The sequence below is a fragment of the Ictidomys tridecemlineatus genome, chromosome 1, assembly GCF_052094955.1.
Source record: "Ictidomys tridecemlineatus isolate mIctTri1 chromosome 1, mIctTri1.hap1, whole genome shotgun sequence".
Classification (NCBI taxonomy): Eukaryota; Metazoa; Chordata; class Mammalia; order Rodentia; family Sciuridae; genus Ictidomys; species Ictidomys tridecemlineatus.
This window is the reverse complement of record NC_135477.1, coordinates 122,430,999-122,449,501: the sequence shown is the minus strand read 5'-3', so window position 1 is coordinate 122,449,501 and position 18,503 is coordinate 122,430,999. Positions and strand designations below refer to the sequence as shown.

General features: G+C 37.9%; 1 protein-coding gene across 1 annotated transcript in view; it reads right to left on the bottom strand.

The window, feature by feature from the left end:
• Positions 1-17,462, bottom strand: part of Ndfip1 (Nedd4 family interacting protein 1) — a 58,077-nt gene extending 40,615 nt beyond the window's left edge. The window contains exon 1 of the mRNA XM_005324230.3: positions 17,195-17,462. Coding sequence (XP_005324287.1) covers positions 17,195-17,257 — 63 coding nt within the window. The 5' untranslated portion in view covers positions 17,258-17,462. The remainder of the gene's footprint in view (positions 1-17,194) is intronic.
• Between the last annotated feature and the right edge of the window lie 1,041 nt (positions 17,463-18,503).

Sequence of the window (18,503 nt, the reverse complement as noted above, 5' to 3'; positions counted from 1 at the left end):
AAAATAAAATAAAAAGAGCTGGGGATGTAGCTTGGTGGTAGAGTACCTGCTTTGCATATGCAGGGCCCTGGGTTCAAATCCCACTACTGAAAATCAAACAAACAATCTCATAAATAATATGCTCCAAGAGAGGTACCAACACATGTTATTCAGTTTTTCATTGCTGTGACCAAAACATCTGACAAGAACAACTTAGAGGAGAAAACATTTCTTTTGGCTCATGGTTTCACAGGTTCAGTCCATGGTTGGCTGGCTCCAAGACAGAAATAGCACAGCAGAAGGGTGTGGCAGAGAAAAGCTGCTGAGGTCATGGCCACCAGGAAGGGGGATGGGTGGTACAAGGAAAAGATAAACCTTCCAGAGTTCACTACCACTGAACTATTTCCTTCAGTTGAAGTCCCGCCTCTCTGCAGTTCACTATCAATGATCAATCCCTAATGGCTTAGTGGTGCAATGCTTCAATCCTCAGTACTACAAAATAAGTAAATAAATAATTCTTGCAATTTCAAGTCCCTTCTTTAAGTTGCCAACTTAAATAAGTCTCATAAAATCCTGGGTCAATGCTTAAACTCTAGTTTTAAAAGTTAATTACCATTTTAAATTCTACAATTTGTAAAACTTTCACCTTAAAATGTAATTTTTAAACCTTTCATTACCAACCCACTACTTCTGTATACTCTAAATCCTACCAAAGGAGACGGTATAATTACCAGGAAGTAACAAGCACATTCCTTTAGATAAACAACTGAGTATGCAATTTTACTGTTATTCAAAAAGAGCCACAATGTTTGTGAAGACTATAAATTCTTTATTGTATATAATGTAACTATAAATTGTGTCACCCTAACATCCCCAAATTCTTCCCATTCAAAAACAGTTCTCTGTTAAATGCTTTTCCCCACTCTGGATAAAACCCAGGGCCCTGCATGTGCCCAGCAAGTGCTCTACCACTGAGTTCCAGCCCGTTTTCTACTAAATTGCTATAAATTAGGGGATTATATTTTATTTTATTTTGACAAAGTAAGTTACACTCAGCAATAAAAAGGCAACCCTATTTAAAAATGGACAAAGAATCAGAATGGATATTTCTCCAAAGAGAATACACAAATGGTCAATAGACACAGAATGCTCAAAATCATTAAGTAATCAGGGAAATTCAAGTCAAAACCTTATCATTTCACAAGACAGCTCAAATAAAAAAGACTATAAGGATGTTGCTGCCTATGTGGAAAAAGTGGAACCTTAATACACTGCTGGTGAGATGTAAATAGTGCAGCTGCTATAGAAAAGTTTGGCAGTTTCTCAAAAAAGTTAAAACAGAGTTACAATAAGACCCAGCAAATCTACTCCTAGGTACACACACACACACACACACACACACACACTCAAGAGAAATGAAAACATGTTCACACAAAATCTTGCACATGAAAATTTACAGCAGCATTATTCATAGTAGCCAAAACGTCAAAGGATAAATAATATGTGGTATATTTCATTTTTTAGCCCAAAAAAGTACAAACCACTAATACATGCTATGAACTCAATACATAAATGAACCTTGAAAACACTGTACTAAGAGAAAGAAGTCACTAGTAAAAAAGACCATATGCTGTACTCTTCCATTTATATAACATTTTCAAAAAATGCAAAAATCCTTTTTATTGAGGGGCATAGTCATTAACTTAGCAAGATATCATAATTTGGAGTAGTTAATAGATGTACAGTTTCTGCTATCTTGCCAAATTCAGGGGAACAAACCAGTGACGAGTCTCCATTTCAACCTTTCTTGCTTTAGGACTTTTAATTTTTTTTTTTCCAAGTAGCCCTTTAAGTCTGAAGTAAGCCTGATTTTTTTTTTTTTTAATGGAACCAATTAGAAAAGGATGGACTCAAGGACACAGTCTGGTTATTAGCTTGAATGCTATTAAAAGATGCTGAGAGATCTGCTATTTCCTTTTTAAAACATTCGGGCAAGTGTCTCTTTATTTCCTCAGTTTTTGTAAAATCATGACCCACTGAGGTCAAACCATTAACCTGGAAGACTCTTGATTGCAGGTTTTACTGAAGCTGGGTGCCAGGAAACATTGGGGACCATTTCTTTGAAAGTATTTTGGTGGAGCTATCAGTGGTAGAGATATTTGGATGTAAGGTACAGATCCCAAAGGTTGGCAGGTTAACAAATTTCTAATGCTGCTCAAACATCTCACAGTGCTAATACCATAGCCATAGTTGGCTAATTTATTATTTTCATGGATGTGGAGTCATTTCTCCAAATGCCTTGGCTAAGGAAAGTTGAGGTTGGAGGAGATGTATGCCTACTATGTTGTTACCTTCTTTTCTTTCTTGTTAATTTGAACCTAAAATAAGGAATAGAAAGTTAAGGAAGATAATCAGAATGATGATCATAGTTCACAGGATTTGCTTTCTCATCTCTAAGGATTTATATAAATACTGAGAATATTTTCTCTCCTGCCAAACCAAGTGTTCATCAGTTGTATTTATATTAACAGTGACAACCACAAAAATCTTTAAATAGAAAGCTTTACAAACTAATAGGTTTTCTAAGAGGATTTACTGCAATATTGTTTTTTGCATATGTTGTATTGATTTTAAAATCATTCTAATTACTTGATTTTCCTCTGTTTGGGTGAATTTTAATATTTAATTATTTTCATTTTGGCATTAAGAAAATTTGTATTTATCTTTTCTTTCTAACATGAGTGATACTATTAGGGATTGTCTAAATTCAGTGTATTTTTTTCCCCCTAGTACGGGAATTGAACCCAGGGTGCTCACTGAGCTACATCCACAACCCTTTTTATCTTTTATTTTGAGACAGGCTGCCCTTGAACTTGTTATCCTTCTGCCTTAGCCACTGGGATGTTAATGGGATCAAAATCCTTTCCTTTTTGTTGAGGGGCATAGTCATTAACTTAGCAAGATATCATAATTTGGAGTAGTTAATTTTGGGTTTTGTTTTAAGTAAAATTTATATAATATAGTTTTCCTTTTTCAAAATTAAGAAATACTCTTACCTGTTTTGAGGGGGCATAAAATTCACATACCATGAAAGTATTCTACCACTTAGCTACATCCCCAACCCTGAAATATTCTTTTGTTTTTTAATATTTTTTTTTTAGTTGCATGTGGTTTATGTGGTGCAGAGGATTGAACCCAGTACCTCACACATGTGAGGCGTGTGTTCTACCACTGAGCTACAACCCCAGCCCCCTGAAATAATCTTTTAAAAGTGTAAAGTTAACTGGGCCTGGTGTAGTGGCATGTGCCTGTAATTCCAACAATTTGGAAGGCTGAGGCAGGAAATTTAAGTTTAGCAATTTAGTAAGGTCCCAAACAACTTAGTGAGACCCTGGCTCAAAATAAAAAATAAAACAGGCTGGGAATATAGCTCAGTGGTAAAGCGCCCCTGGGTTTATCCTCAATACCACCAAAAGAGAAGCATAAAGTTAGCCAGATTTGGTGTTGCATGCTTATAATCCCAGCTACTCAGGAGGCTGAGGCAGATCATAATTTTAAAGCCAGGCTGGGTGATTTAGGGAGATCTTGCTCAAAGTAAAATAGAAAGGGCATATAGCTCAGTAGTAAAGAGTACTTGCCTACTATGTGGGAGGATCTGGGTTCAATCTCTGGTTCCAATAAATAAACAACAGAAAAAAGCATTTACAGTTCAGTTTAGTAATTTTTGTTATATCCACAAGGTTGTACAGTTATTACAGCTGTCTAATTTAAAAACTTTTTTCTTTTTTATCAGGGTCTCACTATGTTGCACAGGAATTTCAATTCTTCCACCTCAGGCTCCACGGAAACTGAGATTATAGGTGTGGGCCATAGCACCCAGCTCTCAAAACATTTTTTTAATCACCCCAACTGAGTGTTGTAATTACAAATATCTGTAATCCCAGTGACTAGGAAAGCTAAGGCAGGAGGATCAGAAGTTTGAGGCCAGCTTCAGCAATTTAGCAAGACTCTGTTTCAAAATAAAAAAAAAAATTTCAAAATAAAAAAAAAAAAAGAACTGGGATGACCCCCAAAGAAACTCAGATCTTAGCAGTTAGATGCTTTCTTTCTATTCCACTTTGTCAGAACTTGGCAACATCTGATCTTTCTCTATGGATTTTTGCATTTTTTGAAAATGTTATATAAATGGAAGAATACAGCATATGGTCTTTTTTACTAGTGACTTCTTTCTCTTAGTACAGTGTTTTCAAGGTTCATTTATGTATTGGGTTCATAGCATTTCACAAGACAGCTCAAATAAAAAAGACTATAAGGATGTTGCTGCCTATGTGGAAAAAGCGGAACCTTAATACACTGCACATGAGGTCCTCTTCTCTGGCAAGAACACTAAGAGCAAAGAAATGGATGCAGACATTTCCACAACCCCTATTATCAAATAACATTTCATTTTTCCATGCTTATTACTAGATTAATTTAACTCTACTGTACAAGTACATAGAAAAAAATTTAAAAAGGAAAAAAAATATGGAGCTAGAGACCAATTCAGAAGTTGCTATAGTAACTGAATAAAGATTATCGAGGCCAAAAAAAAAAAAAAAGTGCCAGGCCTTGACTGATGTTGGTTTGGCCAAGGTGAATGTGGCTGATGTTTTTTACCTCATCAACCCTACAGTTTAGTGAATAAAAAAGACAAAGAAGTAATTGCACACACATTTGCCACTAATAATAATAAAGGTTAAACACACACATTTGCCACTAATCCTTCCAAAGCCCTCTTAAATGTAGACATTAGTAAAATGTTGTTCATTTAAAGGCAAATATCTACAAAGATAAGCAAGAGGAGAGGAAGCAATAAAATCCTGAAAGCCAAAAGTTGGATGACAAGTGGTAATTGACTCATGAGACCCAAGAAAGCAGAATCCTAGAACAAGAAAGCAGAAAAACAGCCTGTTTGCACCCAAATAAGGTCAGAAATCTGTGGCAGCAGTTAAGTAGGAGTGAAAATGGGCTTTAAAAACAGGAAGTTTGGAGGAGCAATTAAACATATACAGCTCTCAGGATTTCCATTAGAAGAATACAGATTTATTCTCAGGAGACGTAAAGCTGAGAGCTCTTGACCTAAGACACTGGAGTTTAAGGGAAAGGGTAACACACGGAAAAGAGTGAGAGATTTCTACACTAAATATTGAGAGCTCCCTGCCTTCTTTTTCTAGTCACTCCTAAACTCCTAGCAGCCAGACCTATTCTTGAGGAAACTGACCAATCCATGAGAAAAGACCCAAAGACAATGACACAAAGAACAGCCTAGAGGGCACACTATATAAGGTACAGGCCACAGTGAGAAGCTCCATCAAACATACTGAGCTTCCAAACTGCTTTCCTGGTGGAGCACTCTGTTAACGTGCAGTCAAAGGATTACCACAGAAAGCTTCTAACACAAAGGGTTCATAAAAGACCAACCAGGGAGAAAAAAGCAATGAGGAGCAAACAACCACACTGGCAAATGGAAACTTAAGGGGGAAAAGGAGCTAGGAGTGTAGCTCCCTGGTAGAGCATGTGCTTATTAGCAGGTACAAGGTCCTGGGTTCAAAGCCCAGCACCAAAAGGGAAAAAGATATGGATAGGGAAGAGGAAGAAGAAGGTGAAAAGGAAGCAGAAGAAGGGAAAGAGAAGGAAAAAAGGAAGAATTGCTTATTAAGGCAAAAATATAAAAGTCTGAATCCTATAACATACAGTGCCTAAAACCAAAGCTTCAAAATACTAAGACTACTATTGCTCATTCCCTAGTCCACAAAATTTCATCAAAATTTCAGAAGGGTAGGGCTGGGATGTAGCTAAGTGGTATAGTGCTAGTAGGCATGAGGTCCTTGGTTCAATCCCTGGCACCACAAAAAAATAAAAAATAAAAAAGGTAAGGGCAAAGTAAAAAAGTTTTGTGAAAAAAATTATATACATATATATTATATATAAATATATAAGTATATATAAATTATATATATATATATCCAAAAAATGCCTATAATCAGTGGTGCATGAAGGTCCGTAAGTTCAAAACCAGCCTCAGCAATGTTATATAATACTATAACATTCAGTATTTAACCTATAACAATTAGCATATTGTGTTCAAATAGTCTTTGTGACTTAATTAAAGAAAAAATGTTATTTTGATCACACTAAAATTCCTAAAATGTTTTAGCAACTTGGTGAGACCCTGTCTCTAAATAAAACACAAAATAGGGCTGGGGATGTAGCTCAATGGTTGAGTGCCCCTGAGTTCAATCCACAGTACCAAAAAAAAAGAAAGAAAAGCATACTGTTTTCCTTAAGATGTATTGTTTGGTTAAAAAGCAGGGGGAAATAAGGATAAAGTCAAACTTATAGAACTTTGCAGGAGAGTGAATTTAATGTATACAAATGTTATAAATTCATTTAGGTGACCAGGAAGACCCAGGATAGTATGCAGAATGTGAGAAAACTATATAAATGTATGGAAGAATCTAATCAAGAGTATGGGAGAGGGGCTGGAGTTGTGGCTCAGTGGTAGAACACTTGCCTAGCATGTGTGAGGCCCTGGGTTCGATTCTCAGCACCGCATTTAATACATAAATAAAATAAAGATCCATCAACATCTTAAAAAAAAAAAGAGTATGGGGAAAAGGTAGAGTGAAGGGGAAGGGAGAGGGTATGGGAGTAGAAATGACAGTGGAATAAGATAGATATCATTACCCTAAGTACATGTGTGAAGACACGAATGCTGTGAATATACTTTGTATACAACCAAAGATATGAAAAATTGTGCTCTATATGTGTAATGTGAATTGTAATGCATTCTGCTGTCATACATAATAAACTAGAATTTTTTTAAAAAGAGTATAGGAGAAAGGTGCTGACCTAAGTAACTCTGGAAATGAGTAGTCTGCAACCAAATATATATCCTGTCCTCTAGTGAATAAGACTGTTTCCCACACAGGCATGGGTTAACAAGTCTAATGACACTCGACCTGCATATCAGAACTGAAGAATTAAGTAAATGAATGCCAGATGGGGGGAGCCAAATTTATCACTGTTGGAAAGAGAGTTTACAGATAAGGGAAATAGGCTAGATTGATTCATGTGGTAATGAATTAGAGTAGAGATATTAGTATGAACTTTTGTTTAGCTTCATATAGACAGATGGTAACATACAGAAATATTTATAGGGCTGGGGGTATAGTTAAATGGTAGTGTGCATACTTAACATACTTAATTTTTTTTAACAATAAAAAAAGCAAAAAAATATTTATAGATGGAAATAACCACAGGGTAATATATACACATATATTTCCTTGCTTTGTCAGCTTACAAGGCCTGGAAGAACAACAGCCCAGTAGAAATGAATGTAGACATGGCTTCTAGTATTATTCTCCAATAAAAGGAATTTTCCCTGGAGAAATGCCCAATTCTAGGAATTGAGGAAATACATATGATGAGTCTGGTACCAAAAAGCAAATGAGTGCGTTAAAAAGAAAAAAAAAGAAAAAAAGGAAAGAAAGAAACAAAAGCACAATGATGGTCAAGGGGGCACAGGCACTACCTCAAGAGTTCCCACTAGCCAAAGCTGGAATAATTTTAGTGACAAAATAAATTGCTATTGAATTATGACCCAAAATAATTATAAGTATTTGAGTACATACAGATATAAATTTTTATAAATCTATTCAGATATAAACCAAAACTTAGAAATTAATAGAGAAAAGACATCTCATACAGATAAATTCTGCATTATTTATGCAAATACCCTGCCTTTTGTGTTAAGTCCCCACTCCTTATGTATGGGATGTTGCATATTGACTTCCTCACAAACAGTATAGTATGGGAAGAGGGTAAAAGAGTATTTTTATGAGAAAGAAACCTGCCAAACATTACGACAAGCAATAAGTCATATTGATTGCATGTGTTTTAGTCAGCATTTTGCTGCTGAGACTAAAAGACTGACAAGGATAATTTTAGAGAAGGAAAAGTTTATTTGGGGCTCATGGTTTCAGAGTTCTCAGTCCACAGAAAGCTAGCTCCACTAGCTCCATTCTTCAGGACTCAAGACGAGGCAAAACATCATGGCAGAAGAGTGTGGTGGAAAGAAAGGGCTCATAGGATGATCAAGAAGCAGAGACAGACTAAGCTCAGCTCACCAAATATGTACTCCAAAAGCACCCCCAGTGTGACTCACCTCCAGCTACACCCTCCCATCCTGCATTCACCACTCAGTTAATCCTTGTCAGGGAATTAATTCACTGATTGAGTTAAGGTTCTCACAATCCAATCATTTCACCTTTAAATCTTCTTACACTGTCTCACACATGAGCTTTTGGGGGACACCTAAAATCTAAACAATAACAGCAGGTATTCTTGATAGAATGTAATGAGAATGGCACTTTACCTCTGTGGTCTTACTCATCAAAATCCACAACTCAAGTCTAACCCTAAGAAAAACATTAAAAGAATCTAAATTTAGGAATACTCTACAAATATCTAACCTGTACTAATTTAAACTGTCTAGATTATCAAAAACAAGGGAAGTTGGGCTACCACAGACAAGAATCATGAGGACTACATGTAATGTAGTATATGAGAGGGGATCCTGGGGTTGGGAGGGTGGGGAACAAAACTTAGAAAATCTGAGCTAGGCACAGTGGTGCACATCTGTGATCCCAGCTACTCACAGGGCTGAGACAGAAGGACTACAAATTCAAGGGTAGCCTGTGCAACTTGGTGCCACTTTGTTTCAAAATAAAAAGTAAAAAAGGGTGGGGGGAAGGGAATGTAGTTCAATGGTAGATGGCCCCTGGGTTCAACCTCTGGTACTGCAAATAGTGTTATCAATATTTTATCATTAATTATGAAAGTTTTATCATACTAATGTAAAATATTAACAGAAGAAAGTAGGTGTGGGTATATGGAAACTGAGTATTGTCTTCTTAGTGTTTCCATAAACATAAAAATGTTCTAAAAAGCACATTTAAAAGTATGAAATGGAGGGGCTGTAGTTATAGCTCAGTGGTAGAACACTTGCCTAGCATGCTTGAGGCACTGGGTTCGATCCTCAGCCCCACATAAAAATAAAAAAATCAAATAAAGTTATTGTGTCCATCTACAACTAAAAAAGAAAAAAAATACTAACTAGAACTGCACGTGATAATGCACAGCTGTAATTCCAGGTATTCAGGGAGCTAATGCAGGAAAATCACAATGTTCAAAGAACAACCTCAGGAACTTCGCAAGACTTTGTCTCAAAATTAAATGAAAGGACTGAGGATGTTGCAGTTCAGTGTCAAGAGTATGTGTGAGGCCCCAGGTTCAAGTCTCAGTGCCACCAAAAAAAGAAAAAAAAAAAGAAAGAAAAAAAAAACAAAAGAAAAAGGGGTAGGTGTGTAACTCAATGGTAAAATGAATGTTTAGCACCCCAAAGCCCTGAGTCCAATATCCAACATGTGTGCATACACGCTCACATTTGCACGTGTACACATGAATAAAAAAATAAAAATTTTTCAACAGCAAAGGAAAGGTAAGAAAGTCTAAAGAATATATACCAAACTTGAGAAGTTAATACTTCTGGAGAGGGACTGGAAGAAAAAGGAAAATCAAATTTTCCTTTAGAAATTTACTGCTTGAATCTAGCACTTGAATTTATCTATGTATTATTGTATAAATTGAAAATTTTAATTTCTTACTTTTATTATTACTATTATTTGCAGTACTTGGGATTGAACACAGGGAGACCTACCTCCAAGCTACATCCCCAGCCCTTTATAAAAATTTTCTATTTTGATTACAGGCTGGGTTCAAACTTACAATCCTCCTGCCTCATTCTTCCAAGTAGCTAGATTAAAAGCATAACCCACTCTGGTGACATGTTTAACTTTAAATGTCACATTTAAACACTGAATGTTAAGTAAAATCATTATTAAAGAAAAGCCAATCTCTGAACACTTTTTTTGGGGGGGGGGTATCAGGGATTAAACTCAGGGGCACTCAACCACTGAGCCACGTCCCCAGACCTTTTTGTATTCTATTTAGAGACTGGGTCTCACTGAGTTGCTTAGCACCTTTACCAAGATGCTGAAGCTGGCTTTGAACCCACAATCCTTCTGCCTCAGCCTCCTGAGCCACTGGAATTAGAGGTGTCCCTAAACACTTCTATTTCTATTCATAAACTGTCCAATCTTCAGAATCACCTCCAAATTGCATTAAAGCCTCTACTTATGGTAACTACTACTTAATCATTCTCATATATTAAAGGCAAAGTAGAAAAATTGTCAAAAGAATATGCTAAATTGCCAAGGGAGATAAGAAATTAATATTACTATTAAAATTACATATGAAGGGAACTGCTATAAGCACTAAGATAATGCTTCATTACAAATATTATTAAATTTGGGACTTTTAATATAAACTATGTTATTCAGAACAATAAGAGCCTAATTGTAACAGCAGAATGTGTTAAGTGGTGTCTGACAATACTTGGCTTTGTATTACTACACTTGATGAAGTTAACAATACATACTATACTTCCACCTAGCCAGTCCCTCCAAGCAATTACAAATGGAAAGTTCGTAAAGCCCAATGAATTTAATATGATGTTTACCAACTGCTTAGATTACCAGCAACAATAACTTGAGAAAAAATGACTATCAACATGATTTTCAACATAAATCTGTAAGATAAGAATCTTTATCTAAATGGGCACTGTTCACCATTACAAGAATATGGTTCTGCTAAGCAGTTGTACTTATTCAAAAGTAACATAAAAATAAATTAAGGAACCAAAGTATTTATTTTGAAGCCCTAAGAACAAATAAATCAAAGGTTGTAATTTGAATCTCTTCAAGCCCTTTTTTTTTCCATAAAAAATTCAAAGTCATCCTCATGATAGGATTTTAAATAATATAATTTACTATAATGTACTATAATTGATGTCTAGGATAAAGTAATTTGGAGTTATGTAGAGAATAAGTGGGTGGCACATCCTTAAGAGCAGGATTCCCTAAAGCAGCTCACTTGGATCTTGGTTTCAGCCCAAAGCAGGAAATCCTGCCCTGTTTCCAAGGGGCAGACAAAAAAATGAGTAAGCCAAACAAATTTCCTCTAACAAAGAGTCATCAGTGAGATCAGGCAAGAAAATAAAGATGGATCGATAAGAATCCACCACTGCGACAAAACAACATGAGGAACAAGGTTTACCAAGAGTGAGTCAAATCAAATACAAACGACAGTTACACAGCTCCTGACATTGACAAATCCTGCTTCCATATCCCTAACATTACAAAAGAGCTTTCATGATATATTCATCAGTGGTAATATCTGCTTTAAGTATCATACCATTTATTATTTTTAGACAGTTAACCCAGAAATATTTACAAATAAAATGACATTATTTCTAGGATTTGCTTCAAAATTCAAGGAACAGCATAAATGAAACAAGATTGACTGACATGATAATTACTGAACTTGGGGTGATAGGTTCATAATGTTTACTACACTTTGTTTTTTAACTTCTTTTTATTTTTAGTTACACATGACACTAGAATGTATTTTGGCAGAATATAGATAACAGAATATAACTTATTCTATTTAAGATCCCACTCTTGTGATTGTACATGATGTGGTCGTATTTACAAATACAAGGCTAGAAAAGTTATGATCAATTAATTCTACTGTCTTTTCTATTCCCTTCCCTCTAATCTATTTTTGTATGTCTGAAATCCTGATAGTAAAAAGTTGAAAATATAAATATCATTAAGAAATAACTCTATCCCTACAACTTAACAAAACAAAAACCCAATTCAAAACTGAGCTAAGGACTTGAATAAACATTTCTTCAGAGAAGATATACAATGGTCAATGCAATGAAAACATGTTCAACATCACTAATCATTAGGAAAAGGGAAATCAGTACTGCAAGGAGATATTACTTCACACCCATTAAATGATCACTATCAAAAAAAAAAAACAGAACAGGAACAAAAGTTGCCAAGGATATGCAGAAACTGCAACCCTTGTGCACTATTGATGGGAATGTAAAATGGTGAAGCACTATGAAAAACAGTATGGCAATTCCTCAAAAAATTTAAAATAGAATTATCATATCACCCAGGAATTGCACTACTGGGTATAAACTCAAAAGAATTAAAAGCATAAACTCAGAGTACACCCATGTTCATAGCAGCATTATGCACAACAGCCAAAAGGTGAAGGTAAACCCAGGTCCATCAACAGATATCTAGATAAAAGCAAATTTAGTATACACATACAACAGGAAATCATTCAGCTTTAAAGAAGAAATTCTGACACCTGCTACAATATGGATGAAACTTTAAGACATTATGGTAAATGAAATAAGCCACTCAACAAAAGTACAAATATTGATAGTATTTATAAGAGATACTAGAGTAGAATGGTAGTTGAAAGGAGCTAGGGCAGGAATAATGGAAAGTTATTGTTTAATGAGTACAGATTTTCAGTTTTGTAAAGATAGAGACTGGTTGCACAAATGTGAAGGTACTTTATGCCACTAAACTATATACTTATGGTTCAGGGTACAGAACATGCTGAGCATGTATGAGGCCCTGGGTTCAATCAATAGCATCAAGAAAAATAAGTTAACAGTGTATTTTGTATGTATTTTACCACAATTTTTTAAAGTTTTCAAAGCAACAATTTATTCATCTTCTCAATCTTTTGCAAAAAATATTTTACAAAAGTTTTTTGAAAAAGTTTTCTTTGATCACTGACAACTGTAGGCCATTTATATAGAAGTAACCTTAAAAATCTTGATAAAACATTGTATAGAGTATTCCATGATACAATTATGACTTATAAAACTAAAAAAATAAAAAATAAAACAAATCACATGGGCACTATTCAGTCCATCCTCCAAGGTCATGACTTCATCTAATATTTTAATGCAAATGATTCAACCTGTTAAAATATGAGACTCCCTGGGTACAGTGGTGCATGCCTACAATCCCAGAAGCTTGGAAAGCTGAAGCAAGAGGATCATGAGCTCAAAACCAGCCTCAGCAACTGAGCAAGGCCCTAAGCAACTCAGCAAGACCCTATCTCTAAATAAAATATTTAAAAAGGGGCTGGGGATGTGGCTCAGTGGTTAATTGCCCCTGAGTTCAATCTCAGGTGCCAAAAAATATATGTGTATGTGCACATGTATGACTCATTTCCTGACCTATCAAACTGTTCCTCCAAAATCTTAAGAGAACTTACCTCAAAAGGTGTCATTCCCGAAGCTGCTCTACATTCTTATCAAGACTACAATATAAACTTACCAGTGATGCTCTCAATGCACACATTCACTAGTAGGCCATGAGTTAAGTACGAAATCGAACATTCTGCAGTTTATTTTTGAACCTATATGACAGTATCATCATCACCCACTGGATTCTCAAAACATCTGGCATGAAGAGTAAAATTCACGTCATAAGCAAAGGCCTACGACACTATGTATGGGTCTACATAGAACTTTTCAAAATAATGCATTCACATGGTTGGACGCATAGCTGCAGTTTCAAAATGTAAAAAGGAAAAAAAAAAATAAATTATGTTACAGGAAACCTATAAGCCGAGCGTTTCTTTATGGTCTGTCACTATGCTAAATTCCAGTTGTGCACATATTAAAATACTGATTTAAAAAAAAAAAAGACAAAGGAGGTCTGAGGATGTAGCTCAGTGGAAGAGTGCCTGCCTACCATATGTAAAGCGCTGGATTCAATCCCCAGTATCGAGGGGGAAAAAAAAAAAAGACTGATCCTAAAACAACCATAAAGGGGCTGGCAGTGTAGCTCAATGGTAGAATACTTGCCTAGCTTGTGTGAGACCAGAATTTGATTCCCAGCCCTGCAAACAAACAAACACCATAAAGGCAAATAAAACAGTTTGCGATTATGAATATCACATCATTTCCTGTTACATTTACTTTGCTTGAGACCACCTCATTTTGATTAACCCAATCAAATAGAAGTGAGAACACCTCTGTGACAACCCAGGGCATGTTCCTATCAAGTTGCTGGGACAATTCACCAACATTCTATAATTCAAAAGCCTTTTTAAGTATGTATATTCTTTGATCAAGCATCATGACACCTAGAAATTTACATAGGAAATAGCTGAAGATATATGTATGGAAGCTTCAGTGGATGAAAAAATTTATAAATTCTCAGTGGCTACCAATGGGCAATTGATTACATGACGGTCAGCATATAATTACATGTCATGCAGACATTAAAAACATTTAATACAGCCAGACACAATGGTGCAAACCTGTAATCCCAACAGCTCAAAAGACTGAGACAGGAGGATCAAGAGTTCAAAGCCAGCCTGAGCAATTTAGCAAGGCCCTAAGCAACTCAGTGAGACCTTGTCTCTACATAAAATATAGAAAAGGGCTAGGGATGTGACTCAGTGGTTAAGAGCTTCTGGGTTAAATTCTCAGTATCAAAAAAAAAAAAATATTTGATGCAGGAATGTATTCATACTATGCAATTATGTGAAAAGGCACATTACCAAATAGTACTAAAATATGAACACATTTTAATATATTCTTTGTACACACATGCAAATTTATAAATGTATATGCCTGAAAACATGATAAACATGGACACATGCAAAAATGAGCACAAATACTATCAGAAGTGGACAGAATTAAACATTAACATAAGAGGATATGCTTGTATATATATGTATGAATATAAAAGAGTACATATGTATACAATTATCTGCTAATTCCTGTGCCTATCATTGAATCATAGTCTGTTTTGTTTTTTAGTTTTATATATTTATTTTATGATACTGGGATTGAACCCTGGGATGCTTTACTGCTGAGCTACATCCCCGGTACATTCTAGTTTTTATTTTGAGACAGGGTGTCAAAAGTTACTGAGGCAGGCCTCAAACTTTCAATCATCCTGACTCAACCTCTCGCATCACTGGGATTACAGGCAAGCACCACCATATCTAGCCCCTTTCTCTTTTTTGAGACAGAGCCTTCCTAAATTGCTTAAACTGGCCTATCCTCCAGTCTCAGTCTTCCAAGTAGCAGGATTATAGACTGAGATTATAGGCATGCACTGCCACACCCAACAAGTCCTGTGTTTTAAGTAGGTATGTGTTTATTCTTGTAATCATAATTTAGCAGCTTTGACCTTGAAAAAGTTACTGAGCCTCTCTGAGACTTTTTTATCTATCCAATGAGAACAACCCCTGACTCATAAGGATTTTGTAAGAATTAAATGAAAAAAATGGATGTAAACCATTTAGTGCTCCGATTGGTGCAGAGTAAATCAATATTAGCTTTCCTTATCTGTACACATGTATTCTGATCTATACTTATGTATATTTACATGACTATAAGTCCACAAAAATACACAGTAAAGTAATAGCTCTGGTTATCTCTGAGTGATAGATTAGTGTTTGGGGAGGTATTTTTGGCTTTCATTTTTTTATAAATTTTCTAGATTATGTTTTCATTTTTTTTAAAGATTATTTCTTGAAAATAATTATTTTCAAAAGAATGAAATAAAGATAGCCTACCCCTGACATAGCTCAATTCTGCAGAATTGAAAGCTATTAAATACTTCACCACAGAATCTATAATTGTGACACTCCAACAAATTCTCTATTCTAGCAGTACTTCAGCATTAACCAATAGCTCAGAAGATGGCAGTACAAAGAAAACAGCTCTTTTGCTTGTTTGCCTTAGCCAAGACAGGATGGAAAAAAAAAATGACTCAGATGACCCTACATGGTACAAGTGATTTGCAAACACCTTGGTGACAGTTAAGTGACATCTGTGATTCGAATTTTATTAAAGCAGGTAAGATCTCAGAGTCTTGTCCAAGGTCATACAGAAAAACATGTGCTACACCCCAGGCTGTTAAGAGATACGAGAATTAGACTGCACTGCCACAATCTGGGGTGTGTTTGTGGAACCAAGAGGCTAAATTCTTAACCAGTCATTTCAGGAGTCCGAGCTGGAGGCGGGGACGGAAGGCGGCAGCGAGGTGGGGGGGGGCGGGGGAGGGGATTGGAGGAGGCGGATTACAACACTGGGCTGAAGACAGCAAAACAGAACAGTAACTGGCTGCACCAATGTTAATCTACACGTTTTAATCATGTCTGTTTTCCTTAGTTCTAAAACATAAAATTGCAAATCATCTAAGACAGAAGCTTCTATTTCATAAAACCAGAACATCGTATGCGAATTATAACCGAAAGCGTTTGAACCGAGACAAAAACACGAGGAATTATTTGGGGTTCCAATCAACATCAGTCACTACCTGGCTCAATTCCCAAAATTACGAGGTGTTAGATTCATACCTCGTAGAAGGTCTCTAAATTTCCGAGGGAAAGCCAGTGCAGACCGTGTGTAAGACTAGCAGCTCTTTTCCCTGGGGCCTCAATTTACAAATCACACCCGCGAGATAATAATCCAATCATCTCTTATAAACGTCCTCCCTAGCTATGCTATTAAATTTCTTTAAACGTCACTTCCAAGCGTTTAAAATACACCCAGGCACACGCCCTGTGGCTCCACTGTAGCTCTACATTGGGCGCATCACCCCAGTAAAAACATCGCCTCTGCCAAATCTACTGCAAACTGCGGGGCTGTCTCTCGCTGCGTTTTTCACTTTTGTCTTAAAACCGAGGCGAGGGGGATGGGTTTCGACCCACAGACGAGGCTCTGAAACCCTGAGTAATCGCATCTCGCTGTGGGGAGCAGTCGGCGGCAGCACCAGCGATTTTATCTTTCTCTTCACCTCGTTTCCCTTTCCACTTCACGTCTTCCCCCACCCCTTTCTTTTTCTTTTTTTTCCAATGACATCAAACCAAAAGGTGAAAAGGGGGAAAATGTCCCCAGATCGATACCTCCTCAAAGTCGCGAGTTCTGACTCTGAGATCTGCCCGCCCGGGAAAATGCGGGCAACAAGACAGGCATCGGGTTTTTCACCGCCAGGTTCCGCCCCGGCCCGCGGCGGCCTCGAACCAAGACCAGGGCCCGCGGACCCGCCCCAGGCCCAGCGCGGCCTGCCAAGCCCCGGCGTCGAGTAGACCATGGCCGGGAAAGGCCTGAAGCAACCGACGGGTAGGGCCGGACTGGGGTCCCGGATCCCGGATGCGGGATCCGGGGTCTGGGGTCCAGGATCTGGGGCTGGACTCGGGTGCTGCTTACCTGCTGGTATCGGCTGCCGCAGGCCGGCTCCACCGCCGCCAGCGCCGCCAACGCCAACGCCATGGCGCAGCCGGCCGCAGGGAAGGAAGGCAAGCGAGCGAGCTGAAAGGGCGCGGGCGCTGCGGCCTGGAAGCGCTGCGAGGCCGAGGGGGACGCGCCTCGCGTGGGTCTCGATGGTCGCCGCTCCCGCAGAGACGCTCCTCTCAGGTTGTGAGCGCCGCCGCCGCCAAGGCTCCGCCGCGGCCCCTGGGGAGGAGGCGGGGACCAAGACGACGACGCGGCGCCGCCGCCCCGCCCCCGACTCGCGCCGCCCTGCCGGGCCGGGCCTCGCCCTGCGCCGCCGCTGCCTCATCGCCACCGGGGGCGGAGAGGCCACAGCCCGGTCCTAGAGGCCGTTGGCCCCAGCCGAGGCTGACCGTCTTACACAGCGGTGGTCCGGTGCCCGGTATCGGGCAGCAGCATTTCTTATCCACTCCCGGTGCTTATCCTGTTAGGACCGGGGGCAGCCAGCCACAGGGCGGCCGCCAAATCAAGTCTTTGTGACCCTGATGAAAAGTACATGATATTAAAATGTCTCTGTCCATAAATAAAGTTTTATTGGAACACTGCAGCTCTCTTTTGATTGGTATAGCCCTGCAAATCCTAAAATACTTACCATCTGCTTTTACAGAAAAAGTTTGCTGATCCTAAACCCTACTTGAGAGTGGGTTATTTATAAGGGCAGCCTAATGTCTATGCAGTCCTTTACCTGTGGATACAGAAATCATATTTTCTGAAACAAAGATCTCAGAACATGAAAGTCAGAACTTGAAGGATTTAGCCTCGCTAGGAGTTTTCCAAGGAACAGGAACATGTGCAAGGCCAGTAAGGAGAGAGCTTGCATCGTGGGAGAACTGAAAGGAGTCTGGCATAGCTGCCAAATAGGAGATAAATTATCAGTGGTGCACAGATGAAGAAATTATGCCTGAAGAGATTAAATATTTTACCCAGTGACACAGAGCTAGTAAAGGATAAAGTTGGAATGCAAGCCCATTAAGCCAGCTCTCTTAGCCATAATCAAGCAACTAAATTATAAGCTTTGTGAAGAAAGAATATTTTTCTTTCCAGTCTTTAATGGTCTACAACATCTAGTACACTACAGTTGTGCAGGCATTCAGGGTCTGTTTCCTCTTATCACATCCAGCCATCTGGAATTGCTTCTAACCACATGTCCAACACAGAGGGGAATATCAAAAACAAAAACCACCCTCAGTCTTTGAAGCTTGTTGCACTTCCCATTTCTTCTTGATTGCCTTTCCAAGTTGCAAGT